The sequence below is a fragment of the Lithobates pipiens genome, unplaced genomic scaffold, assembly GCF_037356315.1.
Source record: "Lithobates pipiens isolate NorthernLeopardFrog02 unplaced genomic scaffold, aLitPip1_a1.2 Scaffold_16, whole genome shotgun sequence".
In the NCBI taxonomy this organism is placed as follows: domain Eukaryota; kingdom Metazoa; phylum Chordata; class Amphibia; order Anura; family Ranidae; genus Lithobates; species Lithobates pipiens.
In genome coordinates this window covers 571,763,264-571,786,970 of record NW_027507748.1, presented here as the reverse complement: position 1 = coordinate 571,786,970, position 23,707 = coordinate 571,763,264, and the positions used below count along the sequence as shown (strand labels likewise).

Below are 23,707 nucleotides of genomic sequence, written 5' to 3'. Positions count from 1 at the left end.
GAAGGTGGTAACAACAGATGCCAGCCTTCTGGGCTGGGGAGCAGTCCTGGAAGAAGTGTCTGTCCAAGGAAGATAGTCCATAACAGAAATTACCTTGCCCATCAATATTCTAGAGATTTGGGCAGCACACTTGGCCCTGAAGGCCTGGATGCTCAGATTAAAGAATTGTCCTTTCAGGATCCAATCCGACAATGCCACAACAGTGGCCTATATCAATCATCAAGGAGGCACGACAAGTCATGCGGCCCAGAGAGAGGTGAATCATATCCTATCTTGGGCAGAAGACAACATTCCTTGCCTAGTGGCAGACTTCACTCCAGGAATAGAGAATTGGCAGGCGGGCTAATTGAGTCACTAACAGTTGTTCCCGGGAGAATGGTTTCTTCACACCGACATATTTCTGACAATATGTCAAAGATGGGGAATTCTAGACGTGGATCTGTTTGCGTCCAGGTTCAACAAAAAGATCAACAACTTTGTGTCAAGGACAAAGGATCCGCTGGCATGCGGAACAGATGCCTTGGTATTTCCGTGGGATCAGTTTTCACTGATCTATGCGTTCCCTCCTGTTCTGCTGCTTCCATTCCTTCTCCGCAGGATCAAGCAGGAAGAGAAGGAGGGGATTCTTGTGGCCCAAGTGTGTCCCAGAAGATCTTTGTATGCAGAGATCGTAAAGATGGCAGTAGGGGAGCCATGAACCCTAACACCACGGCCAAACCTTCTCTCGCATGGTCCGGTATTCCATCCTACCTTACAAACGCTAAATTTAACGTTTTGGCTATTGAGACCCACATTCTGAAAGACCGTGGGCTGTCAGGTTCAGTAGTTTCTACTTTGGTTAATGTTAGGAAGCCGGCCTCCAGAGTCATATATTATAGAGTCTGGAAGGCATATGTCTCCTGGAGTTAATCCAGGGGTTGGCACCCCAGGAAATATGTGATAGGTAAGATCCTTGAATTTCTACAGATGGGATTAGAAATTAAGCTGGCCTTTGAATACTATCAAAGGCCAGGTGTCGGCCTTATCTGTGTTTTTCAACGACCACTTGCTTCACACTCTCTAATTCGTAGCTTTATTCAGGGGAAAACGTGGATTAATCCTCCGGTTAGGTCACCCCTGAACCCTTGGGACTTGAATATAGTCCTGTCGGAATTACAGAAACAGCCTTTTGAGCCGATACGGTATATTCCCTTGGTCCTTTTGACAAGGAAATTCGTTTTTCTGGTTGCCATATCTTCTGCAAGAAGAGTATCAGAGTTGGCTGCTCTTTCTTGTAAAGAGTCATGTTTGATCCTTCATAAGGATAAGGTTGTATTGCATCCTCATCCTAATTTCCTACCGAATGTAGTGTCAGATTTTCATTTAAACCAGAATATTGTTCTGATTTCATTTTTTCCAGAACCTCATTCTGCGGAAGAAAGGTCACTACGTTCTCTTGATGTGGTTAGAGCAGTCAAGGTCTATTTGAAGGTGACCATTCAGATTCATAAAACAGATATTTTGTTTGTGTTGCCAGAAGGTCCCAAGAGAGGACAGGCAGCGTCAAAATCTACTATTTCTAAATGGATTTGTCAAGTGTTTGTTGAAGCTTATGGTTTAAAGAGGAAAATTCCACCTTTTCATATTAAAGCATACTCCACCCGGGCTGTTAGTACTTCTTGGGAAGTGCATAACCAAGCCTCCATGGCTCAAATCTGCAAGACTGCAATTTGGTCTTCAGTCCATACATTTACCAGATTCTATCAAATAGATGTAAAAGGTCATGGGGATATCGCCTTTGGGTGCAGTGTACTGCAAGGTTGTAGTATAAGTCCTTTAGTCTCTTAGTGCCCTACTTTTGTTGTGTCTCCCTCCCTTGAGTTGGCATTGCTATGGGACATCCCACATAGTAACTACTATGGCTTTGTGTCCAGTGATGTACGATAAGAAAATAGGATTTTTAAAACAGCTTACCTGTAAAATCCTTTTCTTTGAAGTACATCACGGGACACAGAGGTCCCTCCCTTCTTTTTGGTATACACGTATATTTCTTTGCTACAAAACTGAGGTACTCCCAGTAGTGGGAGGGGTTATATAGGGAGTGGACATCTTGTCTTAGGGTGTGCCAGTGTCCATCACCTGAAGGTAGCCTATAAACCCACATAGTAACTACTATGTTTCTGTGTCCCGTGATGTACTTCAAAGAAAAGGATTTTACAGGAAGCTGTTTTAAAAATCCTATTTCCTCAGTGTACTTTATATGAACAAGAAGAGGGGGTATAATAAACAAGACAATAATGTTAATAGCATTATATTGAGTGTACCCTTGTTTCTGACAGAAACCGGTGTCCAAGAAAGACTTGAAAAACCTAATGTGAATTAATCACTAGAAACAGATGGCAGGGTCGGCAACCCAGTGATTACTGTCTACCTGTTGACCGCAGGCAGGTGACAGGTAGACCACTAACAGGTTCCTGTGCTGCTGGCACCTGCCTTCTATGTGCCGATCCTTGTCTCCCCTCCCAGCCTCAAGCCTCCGCCACGTCATCTATGCCCCAGTCTCTCTCTCTATCCCGCCCGCCTCCATCCTCTTCCAACGCTGTAATCGGTGAACAGCAGAGACAGGGTGGAAGCACAGCACAGGACAGAGGGTGGGAGGAGGAGCTGGCCAAATTAACTTTTTATGTTAATTCGCTATTGATTGATTGCTAGGACACATGCTGGTCCTAAGCAACCAATCACCAATCACTCCTGATCGCCTGAATTCTGAGCGCAACGCAGCCTAAACCCTGCATTCTGAGCACAACACAAGCCTGAGCCCCTGGATTCTGAGCGCAACCCACATCTAAAACCTACATTCTGAGCGCAATGCACTCCTGATCCCTGCATTCTGACTGCAACGCACTCCTGATCCCTGCATTCTGACTGCAACGCACTCCTGATCCCCTGCATTCTGAGCGCAACACACTGCTGATCCCTGCATTCTGAGCACAACACACCCCTAAACCCTGCATTTTGAGTGCAATGCTCTCCTGATCCCTGCATTCTGAGTGCAATACACTCCTGATCCCTGCATTCTGAATGCAACACACTCCTGAACTCTGCATTTTGAGTGCAATGCACTCCTGAACCCTGCATTCTGTGTGCAACACACTCCTGAAGCCTGCATTTTGAGCACAACACACTCCTGAACCCTGCATTCTGAGTGCAACACACTCCTGAACCCTGCATTCTGAGCGCAACGTACTCGTATTCCTGAACCCTGCATCCTGAGTGTAACGGCATTCTGACCACAATGCAATGCAGAACCCTGCATTCTGAGCATAATGCACTACTAAATCCTGCATTCAGAGTGCAACGCAGTGGCATTGCTATGGGGGTTGCAGCCCGCACCCGGGTGGCACCCGCCAGAGGGCGACACCAGGCTCAGACTGGCACTGGCACCGCACTGAGAGGTTGGCATGCAGCTCCCTCCTCCCATTCAGAAATCTCCTTAGCTCCACACGATGTGTGGGCAGAGTGGGGGAGGAGGGAGTGTGGCAGAGACAGAGGTGCCAGGGTCCGACCGTCCCACGCGCCGCGCCTGCAATCACATCTCTGTTCCACCCCCTGTGTTACTGCTATAGGGGAAAGAGGGGCAGAAGACACCACAGTGTGTGTGTGTGTGTGTGTGTGTGGGGGGGGGGGAGGGGGATGGTGATGTGAAGGGGCAGAGGACCCTGTTATGGGCAGGGTCACCTCCATAGCAGTGTCCTCTACCGCCCTTCACATCACCCCCACTGATTCCTGCATTCTGAGCGCAATGCACTCCTGATGCCCTGCATTTTGAGAGCAACGCACCCCTAAACCCTGCATTCTGAGCACAATGCACTCCTGATCCCTGCATTCTGAGTGCAATGCACTCCTAATCCCTGCATTCTGAGCGCAGTGCACTCCTGATCCCTGCATTCTTACCGCAACACACTCCTGACACCAGGCTCAGACTGGCACAGGCACCGCATTTAGAGATGCGCGCGTGGCTCTCTCCTTCCCTTCCCAAATCTCCTCAGCTCCACACGATGTGGGGGAGGAGGGAGTGAGGCAGAGACAGAGGTGCCCAGGGCCTGACCGTCCCACACACCGCGCCTGCAATCACATCTCTGTCCCCGCCGGGTGCACTCACTGCCGCTTCCTCCTCAGCTTTGACGTGTACACAGGCTGGGACCTGCCCTGAGGTATGTAACAGGAGTACTGCAGAGGAGGGGGACATGGTGATTGGGGGAGGAAGCATTGGAAGGTAACAATTATGCTGCCAGAGTGATTTTTGGCAGGGTGGGGATTAGAGGATAGGTGCATGGGGTGCTTTGTTTTTGGTTAGAGAGGATTTGTACCAGAAGTAGGAGAGGGGCAGATTTGAAGTTTGACCCCCTCCCCCAGCACAATTCCTCTCCTCTCCCCTCCCAAAGCACCCCCCAGCACATAATCTCTAACAACCCCTCAAATCAAAGATCCCATCCCGGCTCCATCCACCCCCGATCCCATACCACTCCATCCACCCCCTGATCCCATCCCGCTCCATCCACCCCCAATCCCACCCCGCTCCATCCTTCCCCTCGATCCCATCCCACTCCATCCACCCCCCTCGATCCCATCCCACTCCATCCATCCCCCAATTCCATCCCAGCTTCACCCACCCCCGATCCCATCCTGCTCCATCCACCCCTTGATTCCATCCTGCTCCATACACCCCCGATCTTGACCTGATCCATACACCCCTCGATCCCATCATGCTCCTTACACCCCCTGATTCCATCTCCATCCACCCCCCCAATCCTATCCTGGCTCCATTCACCCCCCGATCCCATCCTGCTATATCCACCCCCTCAAACCAATACTGGCTCCATCTGCCCCCCAATCCCATTCCGGCTCTATCTACCCCCAATCCCATCTCATCTCCAACTACCCCGATCCCACCCCCATCCATCCCCCCAATCCCATCCCGGCTCCATCCATCCCCATTTCATTCCGGCTCCATCCACCCCACCCGATCCCATCCCAGCTCCATCCACCCCCCATCCCAGGTCCATCCACCCCACCCCAATCCCTGCTCCATCCATTCCCCCAATCCTATTTCGGCTCCATCCATTCCCCCAATCCCATCCCGGCTCCATCCATTCCCCCGATCCCATCCCGGCTCCATCTACAACTCCGATCCCATCCCAGCTTCATTCACCCCACCCCAATCCCATCCCAGCTCCACCCATCCTCCCGATCCCATCCCGGCTCTGTCCACCCCCCTGATCCCATTTCGCCTCCATTTACCACCCCGATCGTGCCAAAATTGCACTACATGTTTTTCTGCAGCTTCTCCATTGAAGTCTATTTGACCAAAAACACACCATTTTTCTTTTAAAAGAGTCTCTGACCCTTTCCAAAAACGCAGCAGCTGAAAAAAAAGCATAGATGTGAATGTGTCCCATAGGAAACCATGTTAAATGAACTGTAGTGCATTCTGCAACACGCAAAAAACATTAAAAAATGCATAGGTGTGGACCGAGCCTTAAAGTGGTTGGAAAGCCTAAACATTTTATACCTTAATGCATTCCTATTTGACACTTACCTGCTGGAGGCCACATCCATCTTCGCCCCATCTCCCTTCCGAGATTAATTGTGGCAAACCACATCACGTGAAGCTTGTCACCCAAAAAAAGTTCAGGAGATTCTTTTGGGCTACATACTTCACGCGATGCGTGAATCGCACAATGCACATTTAAGATGCCATTAATTTGAATGGCACCAAAAAAAAAATTGCATGGTGGTTTTGCCGCGATTAACACACTGCAATCATGGCAGAACCACCAAGGGCTTTTAGGTGCCATTCAAATTAATGGCATCTGAAAAGTGTGATTTGTCATTCATGCCTGGGCGTTTTGAAATTGCAGGCAGAATCACAGCAATTCTGCACGCGATTCAGAATACCCACGTGTGAATGAAGCCTTAAAGACACTCACGGGTATCGCAGAGGAAGAAGATCAAAAACAGCCGCAATTTTATTGTCAATGTTTCAATGAAGCTCAGTTCATCTTTCTCAGGACACTGCTCTGCAAAACTAGTGAGTGCCTCTAAATCGGTTTTGGATCAGTTATATGGATTTCTTTGTGGGTGAGCACCTGGGCATTTAGGGACTATATTTATGTATTTTGTTTTGTAATCCAGGCATTTGCTTTATTCCATTGCAAAGCTATACAGTTGATCAGACTGTCATTGGACAGAGAAGGAATAGCAGATCACCGATGAGCTCATCTCCGTCCTCTCCTCTTCAGTCAGCATAGTCCATTTGTTGGATCCCATCTCGCCTCCATCTACCACCCCGATCGTGGCAAAAATGTACTACTTGCTTTTCTGCAGCTTCTCCATTGAAGTTTATTTGACCAAAAACACACCATTTTTCTTTTAAAAGAGTCTCTGACCCTTTCCAAAAATGCAGCAGCTGAAAAAAAAGCATAGATGTGAATGTGTCCCATAGGAAACCATGTTAAATGGACTGTAGTGCGTTCTGCAAAACGCAAAAAACATTAAAAAACGCATAGGTGTGGAAATCCTAAACATTTTATAACTTCATGCATTCCTATGTGACACTTACCTGCTGGCGGCCGCATCCATCTTCATCCCTCTCCCTTCTGGGGCCTGAGTGGTGTGACTCGCTATTGAAGAACTTGAACGCACGTCCGATTCTTCTCAATGCATCCGTCGATGACATCATCGTCGCAGTGTACAGCAAATCTCCGTATCTACTAAACGGTGCACAATTAGGAGATATTTACAGTACCTAGTATAGTTAAGTTTTATTAAAGGGTTGTTTTACCCTCCGCCATGAAGGGGTTAATATTGGAAGCCGAAGTTTCAGAGTTGCACACTAGGTGGCAGTCACGTCCCGGTTCCATAGCGCCTGTGAGCTGGGAAGCTCCTCAGTGAGCTCTTGTCCTGCAGTACCGGCACAGCCCGTGTGGTGTCAGTGCGCACGCTGTCAGCCGTGGGATGTCTATGTGCGGCTGTGTGGGTCATGTGACGCGAGGCTGGGCCTGGCATGGCGGCCGTAGTGAGGGATATGCAGTGAGCTCCCGGTAATTCAAACCTCTCGGCTTGATAAGAGGTTACCCGGCCGGCTTTATGGCGGAGAGAGGAGGCTTCGACCTGTCAGCCCTCCCGAAGGAGGTGAGAGAACAGCTGGCCGAGCTGGAGCTCGAGCTGTCAGAAGGTGAGTGCGGTGTATGTGTGGCTGCCCTGACACTGGAGGAGGAGAGGGGGGAGGATGAGGTGCTGCTTCTCATCACATCCAGACCTATCACAGGGGACCCCAATGGATCAGGAGAGCCCCAGCAATTACATTGTCACCATAATCTCACCCTAGGTGATCTGCTGTCATTCCCAATGCTCAGCCGAGCTATGATTGGCACCATTGTCCATGCTGAGTGATGACATGTATGATGAGCCCCCTGTGATGTCTGCCATTGTCTACTGCCTCCTCCTGGGCCAAGGAATGTGCTGGCATCTTATCAATAAGTGCTAATTAATAGAGGGTGGCTTCCATCTGCCGGGGAACAAAGAGGGTCCCTGAGAATGTGGCTCTGCAGATTGCAGGCATGTCACATGTAGAGCGGGTGGTGGGATCCTTCCACATGGGAGATTGCATGGTGCCTTCACCAGGCAAGGTGGCACCTGTAGTTCTTCAGTGGATGGGAGATGCACAGCAGATTGTTTCTGATTAAAGCCATAACCAGATCTGTGCACCGGTACCTTAACCAGATCAGGTAGAGCGGGCGGTGGGATCCTTCCACATGGGAGATTGCATGGTGCCCCCCGGGCAAGGTGGCACCTGTAGTTCTTCAGTGGATGGGAGACACACAGCAGATTGTTTCTGATTAAAGCCATAACTAAATCTGTGCACCGGTACCTTAACCAGATCAGGTAGAGCGGGCAGTGGGATCCTTCTACATGGGAGATTGCATGGTGCCCCCCCCCCCGGGCAAGGTGGTACCTGTAGTTCTTCAGTAGATGGGAGACTCGCAGATTGTTTCTGATTAAAGCCGTAACCAGATCAGGTAGAGCGGGAGGTGGGATCCTTCCACATGGGAGATTGCGTGATGCCTTCATCGGGCAAGGTGGCACCTGTAGTTCTTCAGCAGATGGGAGACGCACAGAATGTTTCTGTTTAAAGCCGTAACCAGATCTGTGCACCGGTACCGTAACCAGATAAGGTAGAGCGGGCGGTGGGATCCTTCCACATAGGAGGATGAATGGTGCCTTCACTGGGCAAGGTGGCACCTGTAGTTCTTCAGCAGATGGTAAACACACATTGGATTGTTTCTGATTGTAACCAGATCTGTGCACCTAGTGTGTATGTCATAATATTCTTTGGAGTTTTATTGTCGGTCATAGGGTAAGTGACTTGAGTGGTGAGAAGTTACCCAGAATTCATATATTGCAGTAGGCTGGATTCAGCCCCTTGGGTTTTCTTGGTATATCATGAGCACACATGAATGAGAGATTCCAGGCAGAACATTCCAGCATAAAAATGCGAGTATGGGCTTTACGGTAAATGTGTGTTTTTGTGGAGACATCTGTCAAAATGACACTGGCTTTCCTTGGGATGTGTCGTACGGGGGTAAAATACTGTCTGCCAATACAGATCTATACACAGTGCAAGTTTATATGCCTGTCTGTGTATAGACCCGGTAAAAACAATGGGCTGCGTTCAGATAAGTGAAGAAAACAGCCTAAAAAAAGTGTTTTTAGGCATCCCGTGTGCAAGAGGCCTTAGTGTGATCAGTTAAATCATTGGAGGAGTGTCTAGTGTCATGGAGCCAGTATGAAAATAATACAATAAAGCCATGTAGACATAAAAAATGTGCTGGTCGCAGTACCTGGAACAATGGATGGTGTGCCGCCTTCGTCGAGAAGAAAAGCATTTGTCATCCATGACAACCATTTAGCTTCCACCTGCTGTATCCACCTAGTGCAGGTCAGGCTGGTAGACCATATGTTGTGAGGACTGACCTGTGACCGAGTACTACGAGGTGTGTCTTAAAAGTTTGGTGAATGGTATCAGAAAGCACAAGATGCAAACAAATTTAATTTATTGGCCTTCAAAATAATCGCCGCCCTTCACAACACACTTTTGGCAATGTTCGTAAAGCTTCTGGAAACTGTAAGCAAAGGCTTCTTTAGGAATTGATTGTAAAATCGCTGTAACACATTCTTGGATTGCTGCCACATCTGCAAAATGTGCGCCTTTCATGACGCTCTTCAGGCGGGGAGACAAAAAGAAGTCTGCAGCCGCCAAGGGAGCGCAGTGGATGATCAAAGAACAGGTACGCCGCGCTGAGCCAAGAATTGATGCACAGCGATCGCGGTCACACATGGTAATGAAGTCTCTGGAGGTTTCCATCCGTTTTGCTTTCTGTTTGTATGTGCGGCACAAACCAGGAACAGACCTTCTGCTTACCCAATTCTTTATGGATGGTGGGGCGCACCATGTCCTTTCTAATGCCCAATTCTTCTGCCATCAATCGGAGTCAGTCAACCGATCTTGTGCCAGCATTTGTCACACTCGCTCAACTGTGTCTGGGGTTCTGCTTGTCGATGGCCGACCCAGACATGGCTCATCTCCAGTCGTTTCCTTCTCGATGCAAACTCGTTAGACATTTTCTGCTCAGGGCTTCTGCACCAGCATTTCATTTGTCTCCATCACCATTTTTCCCTAATTTGTAGCAGAACTTGATATTCACTCGTTGCTCCATTGCACGGTGACCCTACCTCTCGCACTGACTGCGTTCTACTGCCCGCAGTGGGTTTACAATGATTGACAGGTGTACTCCATGCTAGGTGACGCTCATCGACACGTCTCTGGATACCCATGTTGCCATTGAGATATCGGACCATTTACCTAACATTTTAGACACACCTCGTACACTATGGTACAGATACTACCGGGGTCATGCATTGGGAATCCTTTGTTAGGGTTTGTGTTCATAGGTTATCTGTTGGGATTAGGTTATTTTAGGCCTATATCTACGGGGATAAAAAACTTCTATTCTAGAAGACCGCATTTACACACTTGCATTGATTGTTGGCAGCAAGATCCTGTGTAGAAATGTATCTGTATCCTGGGTATGTATGTAAGATTGTGCTTATGTTTACCTGCAGAATGAATGGACCCCCCGGGCTACCACTGCTGCTCAGGACCAACATATAAATGTCAACCTGTAACCAGTAGTGCCGCTTCTGCTTACACACTGTTGATGTTTACATGTCGGTCGTGAATGATTAATGCAGCGGCGGCACATGCACAGAACGATTGAAGGGCGAGGTAAATCTGCAAATGTATCAGAACCTCATGCAGGACTCACTCAGAGCCAACGTGTAAAACTCAATAGTGCATGATTGGCAGAGGTGGCATCCTTGGCTACACATTGAGCCAGTAGCATAACATAGGATCCAGTTATGGCCCCAGACACAGCTTTATTGTAGGTTGTTTTTTTTTTTTATTTATTTTTTCTGTTGTATGCAGCGCCAGCATGACACTGTTAGGCATAAGTGTGTGAATGGGTCCTATAAGCTTCAGTTTTGTGAAGATAAAAATACTTTTTAATGGCAGGCTAGCTCCCTGCACTGCTCATTCTCTGTGGTTTTCATACCCTCAGCTACAAGCCTCTTATCAATGGGGAACCTCTTCCAAGTACTGTCGTCTATGCTGTGCCTGGCTTCACTTGTGTACTCTACAGGCTTTGCTATACTCTTTTCCGTAGGTCCCACATGGATACCACTTTCCTTGCAGCCATGGCAAAGGGGGGGGCATTGATTGAGGGTTTAGGGCAGGGATACGCAATTAGCGGACCTCCAGCTGTTGCAGAACTACAAGTCCCATGAGGCATAGCAAGACTCTGACAGCCATAAGCATGACACCCAGAGGCAGAGGCATGATGGGACTTGTAGTTTTACAACAGCTGGAGGTCCGCTAATTGCATATCTCTGGTTTAGGGCATCTGGTGTTTAGCATGAGTGCAGATGAGAGCGGAAGATTGGTCAGATGTACTGTATATAAGAACAGCATTGGATATCCTGTTGACTATAAATCTAGGCACTTGCCTCCAATTAATACAGCCATACATTCATTAGAGAGCACTTTATGTAATATTAAATATCACCTCAATATGGATTTGTACTAGCCTGTAGCAATGACCTGCCAGCAGCTTTAGGGCTGAGTGAGAAGTTGGCAGCAGTGTAAGCCAATCTGGTTTTACTGCATTGCACAGTACTGTGAATCCAACAAATGGACTATGTTGACTGGAGACGAGAGGACAGAGATGAGCTCATCGGTGATCTGCTATTCCTTCTCTGTCCAATGACAGTCTGATCAACTGTATAGCTTTGCAATGGAATAAAGCAAATGCCTGGATTTCAAAACGAACTACAGACATATAGTCCCTAAATGCCCAGGTGCTCACCCACAACGAAATCCATATAGCTGATCCAAAACGTATTTAGAGGCACTCGCTAGTCTTGCAGAGGAGGATGATCAAAAACGGCAGACACAAGTGTCCTGAGAAAGATGAACTGAGCTTCACTGAAACATTGACAATAAAATCGCGGCTGTTTTTGATCTTCCTCCTCTGCAATACCCGTGAGTGCCTCTAAGGCTTCATTCTCACATGGGCATTCTGAATCGCATGCAGCATTGCTGCGATTCTGCATGTATGACAAACTGTCACTATGCACATTTCAGATGTCATTAATTTGAATGGCACCTAAAAGCCCGTGGTGGTTCTGCCACGATTGCAGCGTGATAATCACGGCAGAACCGCCATGCAATTTTTTATTTTTTTTGGTGCTGTTCAAAAATGAATGGCATCTTAAGTGTGCGTTGTGCAATTCACACATCGCATGAAGTATGTAGCCCAAAAGAAGCTTCTGAACTTTTTTTGGGTGACAAACTTCACGCAATGTTTTTTGCCACAATTAATCTCGGGAGCATCACAGCAGAACTACACTGCGTTTTTAGGTGGCATTTAAATAAATGGCATCTGAAAGGTGCGGATTCATCTTTCACACCACGTTTTGGAATCGGTGCGATTTTTCCCACAATTTGAAATGCCCGTGTGTGAATGCAGCCTTAACCAGTTTTGGATTAGCAAAGAAATACATATTTTTGCCAGTGAGCCAGCCCAGCAATGTATATTTAGTTGCCCTTTAAACTTCCTGTATGGTTTGATCGCATACAGGAGGATAAATTTCTCCTTTAGGGTGAATTCACACATGATCGCAGAGCAGCTGGAGTGATTCAACACTCTGGCCCCTGTGCATTTCCGGCTGGCTAAGGGGCGGTGCATGATTCAGCGCTCTGCACCGTCCTTTTTGTTTTTATTATATATATTTTTGTTTTGTACGGCAGCATGATGCACTGCCTAACATTGCAGTGTGATTTGGGCCGGTGAGCTGCAATAAAATGCAGCATGTCTGCATTTTATATCACAGCACACTGCAATGCTGGGCTGCATTGCAGTATGAATGGGACACACAACAAACAATTGTTTCCCATGTGTCCCTGCGTTGACAGGTGTTTTTTCTGTGCAGTAAAACATCTGTTATCGCACATAGTATGAGTAGGCCCTTAAAGGTAAAATCAACATAATCTGCTAAATGTAAAGTAAAAAAAAAAAAGAAAAAATACTGTTTTACCTGTTAGAGGACTAGCATTTTTTTTTTTTTTTTTAATCATTTCTTTTGCCAAGCAGAATAGCCAGTATTATATACTTCTAAATGGTTGAGCCGTTGTGCTATTTCATTGTGTAATTGGCAGGCAGGCGTTAAAGCATAACTCCATTTTGTTGAGAGAAAAAAAACCTTCCCCTCTGGGTGATCTATGCAGATTTGCAAAGATTTTAACAAACTTTGTTGCAGATTCCTACCTTTTTGTTATTCTGAAGAAATCCCTGTGTGTTTGTCTGTGATAAGTGAATCTAATGGGATCGGTTTCATAATTATCAATCAGCTGTGTACCAATGAGGAAAGCTGCTGGGCCTGCATCCCTTTAGAAATGTTTTCCTATTGGAAGTATCTTTTTGTTGCAGGGGATGCCTGAAATCTGACTTATATCTTAGGGCAGACTTCTTGGAGAATCTGTGAGACAATCACACAAGCGGGAAATTGTTTGTGGGGGCATTCTGTACACAATCTGTATACAGAACACCTCCATGTAGCCATATTGCACTGCATTTTCAGAACAATACAGAGCTGCAAATTGAAAAGGAAAGGTCATTTGTATCAACATTCAATAATTACAATATGACTTGTGTTACAATTGTATACGCTATACAAATGTTTTTTTCTTTATTTGTGATTTCCCCCCCCCCCCCCCCCACACACACACAGAAGTGGAGTTGCCCTTTAAACTGCCGATAGATGGATCACAATTATATGGATCAACAGGGTCTGGCTGGATTTTGATTCATCTATAGCGGTTTTGCTCTACAGAAGTTCATCTAAACTTGTGTCGAATGGGACTGCTGGAAAGTTCTTCTTGATCAGGCTTCTGCGGCGGCTGATCAGTGTATTCTGAGAGGAGAGAAGTCCTGCTGTTACAATATAATGGTGCAGTGGAGAGAATTCTTCCATCCACCTTGCGTGTGTGTGTGTGTGTGTGTGTGTGTGTGTGTGTATATATTCTATATATCTCTCCATCCGCCCATGCAAGGTGGATGGAAGAATTCTCTCCACTGCACCATTATATTGTAACAGAGTGTGTGTGTGTGTGTGTGTGTGTGTGTGTATATGTATGTGTGTGTGTGTGTATGTGTGTGTGTATATATATATATATATATATATATATATATATATATATATATATATAAAGCCAGCCTGAAGGTGTCCATGCATGACTGGATTTTTGTCTCATTCAGCGCATGGGCTGTACAAGGAAGGATCAAATTGATTCCCCCAGTCATAAGACAGCATGGATGGTGGATGGAGGAATCTTCCTTGTCTTGCAAGCCCTGGCGGCCTTATTATCCAAATCGTGACTGCATCTGATACTTTTCCACTGGATACATTAAATATTGTTGAGCCAAGTTGTGGTTACAGCTTGGTTTTTGCCCGATTCCGCAGCAATAAGTTGGGGTTTGAGCTGTGTATTCAAATGATACAGTAAATAAAAAAAATTGGTACCAGTAAAAAAAATAAAAAATAAAAAAATAAAAAGTGTCCCCTGTTTTCGCATGAATTGCAGCTGCGGTGTAAACCAGGCATCAATTTTGGCTTTTCAGCCCACAAGAGACAGATATGGGTCCCGGTCTAAGAAGATGCAGCCACTGTTTGGCTGATCATTTTCCACCTGGCACAATCCTTTCTTTTGTTGAGCTAGGGGTGCCAACAAGGCTACTCCCCTGGCTCAAATTTTGGCAGATTCACCACTAGTTGGCAAGTTTATCGGACAAAAAAGTCTGAGCAGAATTACAAATTCTTTGGCAGTTGGAACAGTTCCATATATGTATTCTAACTCTTTATTCAGCTGTTTGCTTGGAGCTCTTTAGTCTCTATATCACTTTGAACCTTTTGCTGCTATTGTTTTCTGAACTGTTGGTCTATAGGAAGTTGGTCTCAGTATTAGGCCTGAGCAGTCTTGTTACAAAATTGTAGCAGAAGTTGTTCTTCGATACCCTCCAGGCCACATTCTAAGCTATGTTATCTTGTGGAATCTCATCTATGTAAGTTAATAGACCGGTCTTATTAGTATTGTTGGCTGAAACCAAGGAGGAGGAAAATTGTATTCTAAAAAAAAAAAAAAATAGTATAGACATGCTATTAAACACGGCCATACAGATGTTTTCATCTACTTCCTTTCAAGCATGCATATACCAAGAATTTTTTTTTTTTTGTCCTGTGCCTATGTTTAAGGGCAAAGTGCAAAGTGTAAAGTGTAATGTTGGGTATTTTGTTGGACCTGCATACACATCTATAAAAACGTTCTATTCAAATCCAAATAAAAATGTTTTTTAAGAAACTTTTCATTTAATTTGCTTCCTGTTTTTCTTGGACACTGGTGATATAGCCAGTGCCTTCCAGCTGCCTTCTGGGAAGGCTTCGCCAACAGTGTTTTCCAGAAATGTCCAATCTGTAAACAGAGACCTTAGAATTGAAAGGGCTTTTTTTCCTGGAGATTACGTGTAATTGTTTATAAATTCCCATTTGCACAGTGTAAGGCCTTGTACATACTACTAGTTAAAAAAAAAAAAAAAAAAAAAAACTTTGCAGCTCTGGTTGGAGCTTCTGTACTAACAATCAGATGTTAGTACATCAATCTCCCCTGCTGTTCTATTGTGTTCTAACAGGGGGGTGATGACCCAACCAGCCCCCCCCCCCCCGCCTAAGGGCGCTGATCAGAAGCCGGTTGTCAGACTGTTTTTGGTCATGACCTTTCCATAGAAGCTGGCCGCCAAATACGCGTGCCAAATGTCGGCCAGTTTCTATTGAAGCATCCGATGTTGCCTGGCATTCGGCCTGTGTACACTAGACTTAGGGCCCTTTCACACAGATGTGTCTGTCTATAAGCTCCGCTTTGCTCAGCAGGGGATCGTTCCGTTGATCCCTGCTGAGCAGGCAGATGACAGGTCTGTCTCTGCATACTGTGCAGGGACAGACCTGTCAGAGCACCGCTCTCCTCTATGGGGGATCGGATGAAGACGGACCGAAGAGTCTGGTTTTTCATCCGATCCGCCAGACGGATGGAAAAGTAGGGTTTCCATCTGTTACACTTTAGCGGGTTGGATGTCAGCTGCCATGTCACCGCTGACATCAGTCACTTCATAGACCTGTATGCCCGTGTGAAAGGGGCCTTAAAGTGACTGTAAATGATCACTTTGTAAAACAACCCATTCCGTTTAAAATTGAAATGAAACACAAAACGTGTGTGTGTGTGAGAGATAGAGATATATATATATATATATATATATATATATAATCATCAAATTATAAATACCTTTTTTATTCCCTTTTTTTTTTTTTATAAGTGATCACATTCCCTCTGTTCCCGGCTATTTAGGAGCTGGGGAAAGAGAAACATCAGTATACTAAGCTTCCCAGTGAAAGGCTGTGCAGAGGGGGGAGTGTCAGGACAAGTCTGATCATTGGAGGGGTGTAAAGTTAGAGAACTGACAATGTGGTGATCACCTGCTTAGTGTGGTCATTTTGTAACAGAAAAGTAGAGGGAATGGCAGGAACATCAGGGATTTCACACAAAGGAAGCAATACATATATATATATATATATATATATATATATATATTTTTTTTTTCATATAAGTACATTGTACAGGAGGCACAAATCTGAAATGCTGGTCTCTCTCTCTCCCTCTCCCTCTCCCTCCAAACTGCACCAGATCTCATATAGTACATGCATCAAATCTGGTGCCAATGTTATTGCTGGACCATCACAGAAAATTCAGACGCTGACCACCAATGTCTTTATTTAAGATGGCAGAGCAGATTTCCGTGAGAGGATGAAAGGAGCATTTATGTATTGTGACTAAGTTAATGTTACTTTGTTGTATGTGGAGAAATTCAGCTCTTCTAATGAGCACCTTTCATTTTAGGCTTGTCACTTTTACAGTAAATGACAAATCTGCTCCATGGTCATGCAGATATAAAGCAGTCCCAGTGTTGGCTCTGAGGTTTCCCCACATCTCATTCTAAATGCATTGTCTGTGAGATAGATAGATAGATATATATATATATATATATATATATATATATATATATATATATATATATATATATATATATATATATATATATATATATATATATATATATATATATATTATAGCACACTTTGTCAATTTGAGATACAGTGCAGCAAAAAAGGCAAAGAAATTGAATTTTTTTTTTTCCCTGTGGTTTTGTTGCTCAGACTATATAGAGAAGGGGGTTTTCTTTTCTAAAGAAATATATGTAGCAGTTATAACTTCAATGAATATCAAATGTGTATTCTGACCGTATTTTGTGTATGTAAATGTGTTTTGTTTGTGTAAAGTTTAAGAAAATTACTAAAAATATGTTGGAACAAGGCAAAGAAATAGAACAGCGGCAAAGGCTGTATTTCAGTAGAAAAAGCTCTGGGAAAGGGATGTATATTGTGTGTGTACGTATATTGTGTGTGTGTATATTGTGTGTGTGTGTGTGTAGTTTTTTAACTATTTAAAATTACTCACTGGTTCACTTGAAAATAAAAAATAATAAATATATATATATATTTGTATATTATTTTTTATTTTCAAGTGAACCAGTAAGTAATTTTAAATAGTTAAAAAAAAGCCCAGCTACAGGCATTATTTGAGCAGCTAATCTGTCCCATGTCTGATACCCTTAGGGCTTACTATGTGCGGTGAACTGCGTTTTTTCTGCACCTGATCAACGCAGGTCATTTCAAGGGCAAACAGAAACCAATTGTTTTCAGTGTGCCCCATTCTCGCCACAATTCTGCCTTGATGTAAGTTGTAGTGTGTTGTGTAAAAATGCAGACATGTCACATTTTTCTGCACTGCACCAGAGTACAGCTGTGGTTCATAGGAATGAATTAAATGAAAGAGAGAAAGGTAAACGGTGCCTGATGTGTAAAAATGTAAGGCATCGTACATGTTAGGGTATACACTCCAAGATGTGCTTGGAGTGCTTGCTCACACCACGCGTTCTAGTGCTTTTTTTTTTTTTTTTTTTTTTTCTGCATTTAAAATGCATAGGAAGTAGGTTGCATGGTTTTCAATGGCATAATTCACACCAGTGCTTGCAGTTTCAGTGTGTTCCAGTCCTAGAAAATAGTAGAAGAACATGCTGCATTTATCTTGCTCAGAACGGTACTGGAATGCAGTAAAGCACATCAAAAATGCCCTGAAATGCATCAAAAACAAACTGGACCCCAGCACAGTGAAAAAAGAAACAGAAAATAAGAAGAAAATAGTCTGGAATGCATCTGTTAATGTTTTAACCACTTCTAGCCCAAGGCCGTCATATGACATCCTTGACTTTCAGTGGGAATATCTTTGTTTTCTGTCGGCGATTCTGTGCACCATAAGAATGATCATAGCAGCAGTTCCGCCACTTGATCATTCTTAAAGTGGTTGTAAACCCTTACAACACACTTTGACCTACAGGTAAGCCTAGGTTAAGGCTTACCTGTAGGTCCAAGAAATATCTCCTAAACCTACACGGTTTAGGAGATATTTGCCGAAAGACAGGCACCGCTGTTTACGGCGCGCCGCCGTCAACCGCGATATGCTGCGCGTGACGGCTTCCGTGCGCATGCGCAGGAATGACGTCATTGTGGCTTCGCCGAATGACAGCGGCAGAGCAGCGAGACCCACCGAGAAAATGGATGCGTCGGACAGGGGACAGCGGTGACATCGCTGGCTCCTGTGTCAGGTAATGCATAGTAGTCCATTATGCTTTACCTTTGCAGGGAATGAAAGAGGAAGTAAACCCATCAGGGTTTACTTCCTCTTTAAAGGTGTGACGGGAGGGAACAACCCCCCCCCCCCCCCCACTGCCATCCGGTTCTTCTCCAGGCTCTCCCGTGATATCGGGGACCCGGATGATCCCAGATGGTCAGCGGTCCCAGATGGTGCCCGGTCATCTCTATGACTGTCGGAGGCCCGTGCGCGGCATTATGGCTTCTCGTCTGGGCCGTGATTGTAAACAAAGCTGCGATCTCGGCTGGTAAGCATAAGATTGGGATTTATTTATTTTGGTCTCGTGCTTTCCAGCCTGAAGGAGAGATGTGGGGTCCTATTGACCCCGCATCTCTCCATAAAGAGGACCTGTCATGTACCATTCCTATTACAAGCGATGTTTACATTCCTTGTAATAGTAAAAAAAAGTGATCAAAAAGACAATGTAAAAAAGAGTAAAAATAAAACAAATTAAAGTAAAATAAACAATAATAAAAAAAAAATATTTTAAACACCCCTGTCCCCGGTAGCTCGCGCGCTGAAGCGAATGCACATGTAAATCCCGCCCACATATGTAAACGCCGTTCAAACCACACACGTGAGGTATTGCCGCGTGTGTTAGAGCCTGAGCAACAATTCTCCTCTAACTCTAAAACTGGTAACCTGTAAAAAAAATTTTAAGCGTCGCCCATGGAGATTTTTAAGTACAAAAGTTTGGCGCCATTCCGTGAATGTGCGCAATTTTAAAGCGTGACATGTTGGGTATCTATTTACTCGCCGTAACATCTTGCACATTATACAAAAAAATTGGGCTAACTACTGTTTATTTTTTAATTAAACTTTTCCAAAAGCATTTGAATATTATTACGTAAATACAGTGTGAGATAAAAAGTTGCAACGACCGCCATTTTATTCCCTTGGGTGCTGCTAAAAAGAACGATCTAATGTTAGGGGGTTCTGAGTAATTTTCTAGAAAAACAATTATGATTTTTACATGTAGGAGAGGAGTGCCAGAATAGGCCCGGTATGGAAGTGGTTAAAGTGTTAACCAGCATGCAGAAACGCATACGGAACAAATCTATAGTGTGTTTTTGTGGAGTGAACCAGCCTGGAGATCATTCAAGTCTGTGCAGCTGGGCACTTGTCATTGATTTGAACAGGCTGCCTTTACACCTGTGCATTCTGGGCAGCTGAAGACGCTCATCACATGAATGCATGGGTTGATAACGCCTGTGTGAATGTCTTCCCATGCTTGGTATTTTACATATATCTAACAGCACAAAGACCCTAGACACTGTAAGATTCTTGCTTCTCTATGGCTGCAAGGAATGGTCGTTGCTTGCATAAATTAGAATTTTTGTCTTTTTTTTTTTTTTTCATTCTTTTAAATGGCAGTCCTGAGTAACTGAGGCCTACCTGGGCTATTTTTTTTCCCTTGAGGATTAGACTGGGGTTATCTATTAAATTGTTAAAGCTGGCCACAAACTAGTAGAATTTTCATAGAAAATGTTCTATTTGGAACATTTGATTTTGTAATGGTTAGTGGGGTCAAATTAGTGCTTGGGTTTGACTATAGTGATGAGAAAATTCAAGGACCAGGTAAAAAAAATTTGAACAGTGAATGTGCTTTTTTGTTAGAGAAATTGTATTCATTCCAAAATTGAATGTTAGTGTTACTATGCCCACAACTGTAAAATCAGTGTATATATGCAGTAAAGCTGGATTCTCACCTATGCTTTTTGTATTTTGCAGATTTGGACTACAGTCCATTTAACATGGTTCCCTATGGAACACGTTCTGTAGTGCAAATATGCAAAAAGCACACAAATCGCATAGATGTGAATCCAGCCTAAAGCATGCTTGTTATGCTCACTATGGAACCTAAGGGGTTAATCTTCTGCATGGTGTAAAAAGGCTGTTTGATCCTGTCTTCTCTGATCATCTCCTCCTTCCACTTTCTCCAAGAAATAACCTCATGTTTACAGAGCCAGGGGACGGGCTGCACATGCTCAGTTTGGTGTGTATTGCTAGGGAGTTTTCTTTTTTGAAAGACTGCATGTGATCAGCACAGGTCCAATCAGCACTGTCCAGACAGAGGGTCCAGGGGTCCTGCATTCTCATTGGATAATCGTGGGCGAATAAAAACTCCTCTTACTAGTGTTAACTAGACACAAGACTGCTCTAACTGCTGATGAGAAAAAGTATTTAGCAGTTTATATTTACTAAAATAATTGCATTTCCATGTTCTGTGTATTGTGGGGGACCAGATATAGTGAATGCAGAGTCCTGGGCTTAGTAACACTTTAAGAACAATTAAATATTGAGGGAATTTCTAATGACATTTCCCAAATCTGGAGACCTTATTCAATGTACTGACAAGATTTTTCGTATGAAGGTTTGTTCAAAAATCCATCAGTATTTGGCCAGATTTTGTGGCTTGTTTACCTACAAACAGTGCTTATTGAAGCTTTATATGCAGTATGGTTTCACTCGTTCAATTGTAGTTTTTCTAGATGTGTTGCATTGGCTGTAACAAATGAGAAGTGTGAGCTCATTGTGTGTGCTGACAGCATGATTTACAGAGGCATATTATCAGGCCGGTCCCTTGGGTGTGTATTATATTGTAATAAGCCGGATGGCTGGAATACTGATGTGACGTGTGATGCGCCTAGGAAGATCAGGAGGACTGAAAGCAAATGCTATCATTGGTGTTTTATTAACAGTGTTGGGTGTCGGGACAGGTCCTATGTTAGCATATGGATGGTGTTTGTGTAATTCCGGGTTAGGAGACATGGACTTTCCTGTGTGTGAATCAGGACTCTAATCTCTGGGTGTTTTCCCATGCGCTCCTGTTGTTTGCCTGCTATTAGCATTGCATGATGAAATGTTTCCATACCTCTTAAATAATCACACCTGGGGCGCACACTGCCATTCCTCAACAGAAATGAGTTGTGTTGATGGACAGGGGGAAAAAAAAATAGACGGACGTTATTACTGGTTTTTACATTTAGGCGGTTTACTACCCGTTTTAATAGACACTTTTTAAAAGGGCTATTAGGACATAATACCCAAGTGAAAGATTGATATTATACTGGCTGTTAGTTGATGTGCTAGTGCAGGGACGAACTCTAAAGGCTGAATTCACACTGTTGTAGGGTGCTGACGCATGCACGGTAAGAGAAGAACTCTCATGAGTAAAACCAGGCTTCTAAAACCCCATACACACGATCAGACATTCTGCCAGCAAAAGCCGGATGAGAGCTTTTGGTCAGAAATTCTGACTGTGTGTATGCTCCATTGGACGTTTGCTGGCAGAATTCCAGGCAGCAAAAGATTGAGAGCAGGTTCTCTATTTTTTTGGATGGAAATTCCGATCGTCTGTACAAATTCCGATGCGTAAATTCCCAGAAACAATTTGACGCATTCTCAGAAGCATTGAACTTCATTTTCTCAGCTCGTCGTAGTGTTATACGTCACCGCGTTCTTTGACGGTCGAAAGTTCCGAGAACTTTTGTGTGACTGTGTGTTTGCAAGCCAAGCTTGAGCGGAATTCCGTTGGAAAAACCATCCAAGTTTTTTCCGACAGAAAATCCGTTCATGTACACGGGGCATAAAGGAGACTACAAATGGTAATTTTAACACAGATTGTACAGGCAGGGTTCACTGTTGTCACCATCCACAAACCTTTCCTGAGAAATGCCATGCAGCTGTTTGGGTGCATGCATAAAAACCTAATGGATGGAAAATGTGGAAAACAGCATTTTATTTTTGTTTATGATCCACAGTGCTTAACCACTTCCCTCCGTATCCTTGCGGCCCTGTAATTGGGCATTAATGCCAGTATGCATCGCTGCTTCTGCATCGTGTGTTTGCTGTGATTGGCTCGCAGTCAGAAGACATGCCCAAGAGTTGTCAGAGATCACTTGGTCAGTGTGCCAGGAGTGTGCTCAGTACAGAACCTCCGTAGATGCACATATGCATCGGTTGGGCAAATACAAAGGATTGCTAATGGAGTTCACAGACCGTTCTTTTCCAAAAAACACCTTCATTAAGACTATTTGTGTATAACGTGCTTTTTATGCATGTAATTCACCTGTAAAATGTGTAAACATCCAAACCTCTGAGATTGCTGGAGGGCGGCAACATTTTTGGAAGTAATGTCAGTAGACCTAGCACACACAGACCTGTCACCAAGGCGACATTTATTGAAGGAGTAGGAAACATTGACACTCCAGCTGTGGTAAAACTACAAATCCCATCATGCCTCTGTCTCTCTGAGAGTCATTCTGGTGTTTTGCCAGAGTGTGTAATGGAAGTGACGTTCTGTTGCCGTCATCTTGCTACACCCTGCACTCCTCCATAGAAAGGATACACTGAAAAGGGGGGAAAGCGGACATCTTGTTACACCCACCGGAGTTTTGCATTTTACGCTTATTTTTAACAGTAAACTGAGGTTGTATAGTGAAATAAAATACTTAGAGCTCTGTATAAATGTTTAGATGTTGAATTTTAAAAGAAGCAAACTTCTCTCAGATTAGCAAAGCTATGAGGTCAGCTGGCTTGCCGCGGATTTTAAAATTCAACATCTAACCAGTCAGACAGAGTTCTAAGTACTGTATTTCACTATATAAACTCAGTTAACTGTTAAAAATAAGTGTAAATGCAAAACTCTGTGAGTGTAGCAAGATGTCCTCTTGCCCCCTTTTCAGTGTATCCTTACTATGGGGGTGTAGCAAGATGGCGGCGACGGAACGTCACTTCCATTTACACATTCTGACGGGTTGCCTAATCTGACGAAACACTGCTGTCTGCCTTGCAAGGTCTCAAGGGATTTGTAGTTTCGCCATTGTTGCCAGTAAAGAGACTAAGCCCCATACACACCCTGTGTGTGAACAGCTGTAGCCAGCAACGACTTGCCAGATTTGTGCCCTGTACAAATCGATGGCAGGCGCCACCACTGTGTGTAGCCACTAATCCAATAGGCTACATGCAAATACTGACTGGCCCAGGACAGACACTTTGCCTCCAGGGCTGGCAGTTCTGGACGCAGCTATTCAGTTTGTATGTGACCATAGCACAGAGTGTTGCTGAGTCCAGTTGTAGAGTTCAGCCACATCTGAATACTGGTGTCTAGCCATCCATCTGAATTGGCCTTTGGGCTCATGTTACTGGCTTGTCTTTGGGGTTAGATTGAGGTTTAGGTCTAGAGGTAAATTGCTAAAGCCTGGGGCACTAAAATTGTGCCTGGTGCTT

At 44.4% G+C, this 23,707-nt stretch overlaps 1 protein-coding gene across 2 annotated transcripts in view; it reads left to right on the top strand.

The window, feature by feature from the left end:
• The first annotated feature begins 7,008 nt into the window (after positions 1-7,008).
• DIP2B (disco interacting protein 2 homolog B) overlaps positions 7,009-23,707 on the top strand; it is a 318,739-nt gene continuing 302,040 nt past the window's right edge. For both annotated transcript variants that reach the window (XM_077483722.1, XM_077483721.1), the window contains exon 1: positions 7,009-7,216. In XM_077483722.1, the coding sequence (XP_077339848.1) occupies positions 7,129-7,216 (88 nt within the window). In that variant the 5' untranslated portion in view covers positions 7,009-7,128. The remainder of the gene's footprint in view (positions 7,217-23,707) is intronic.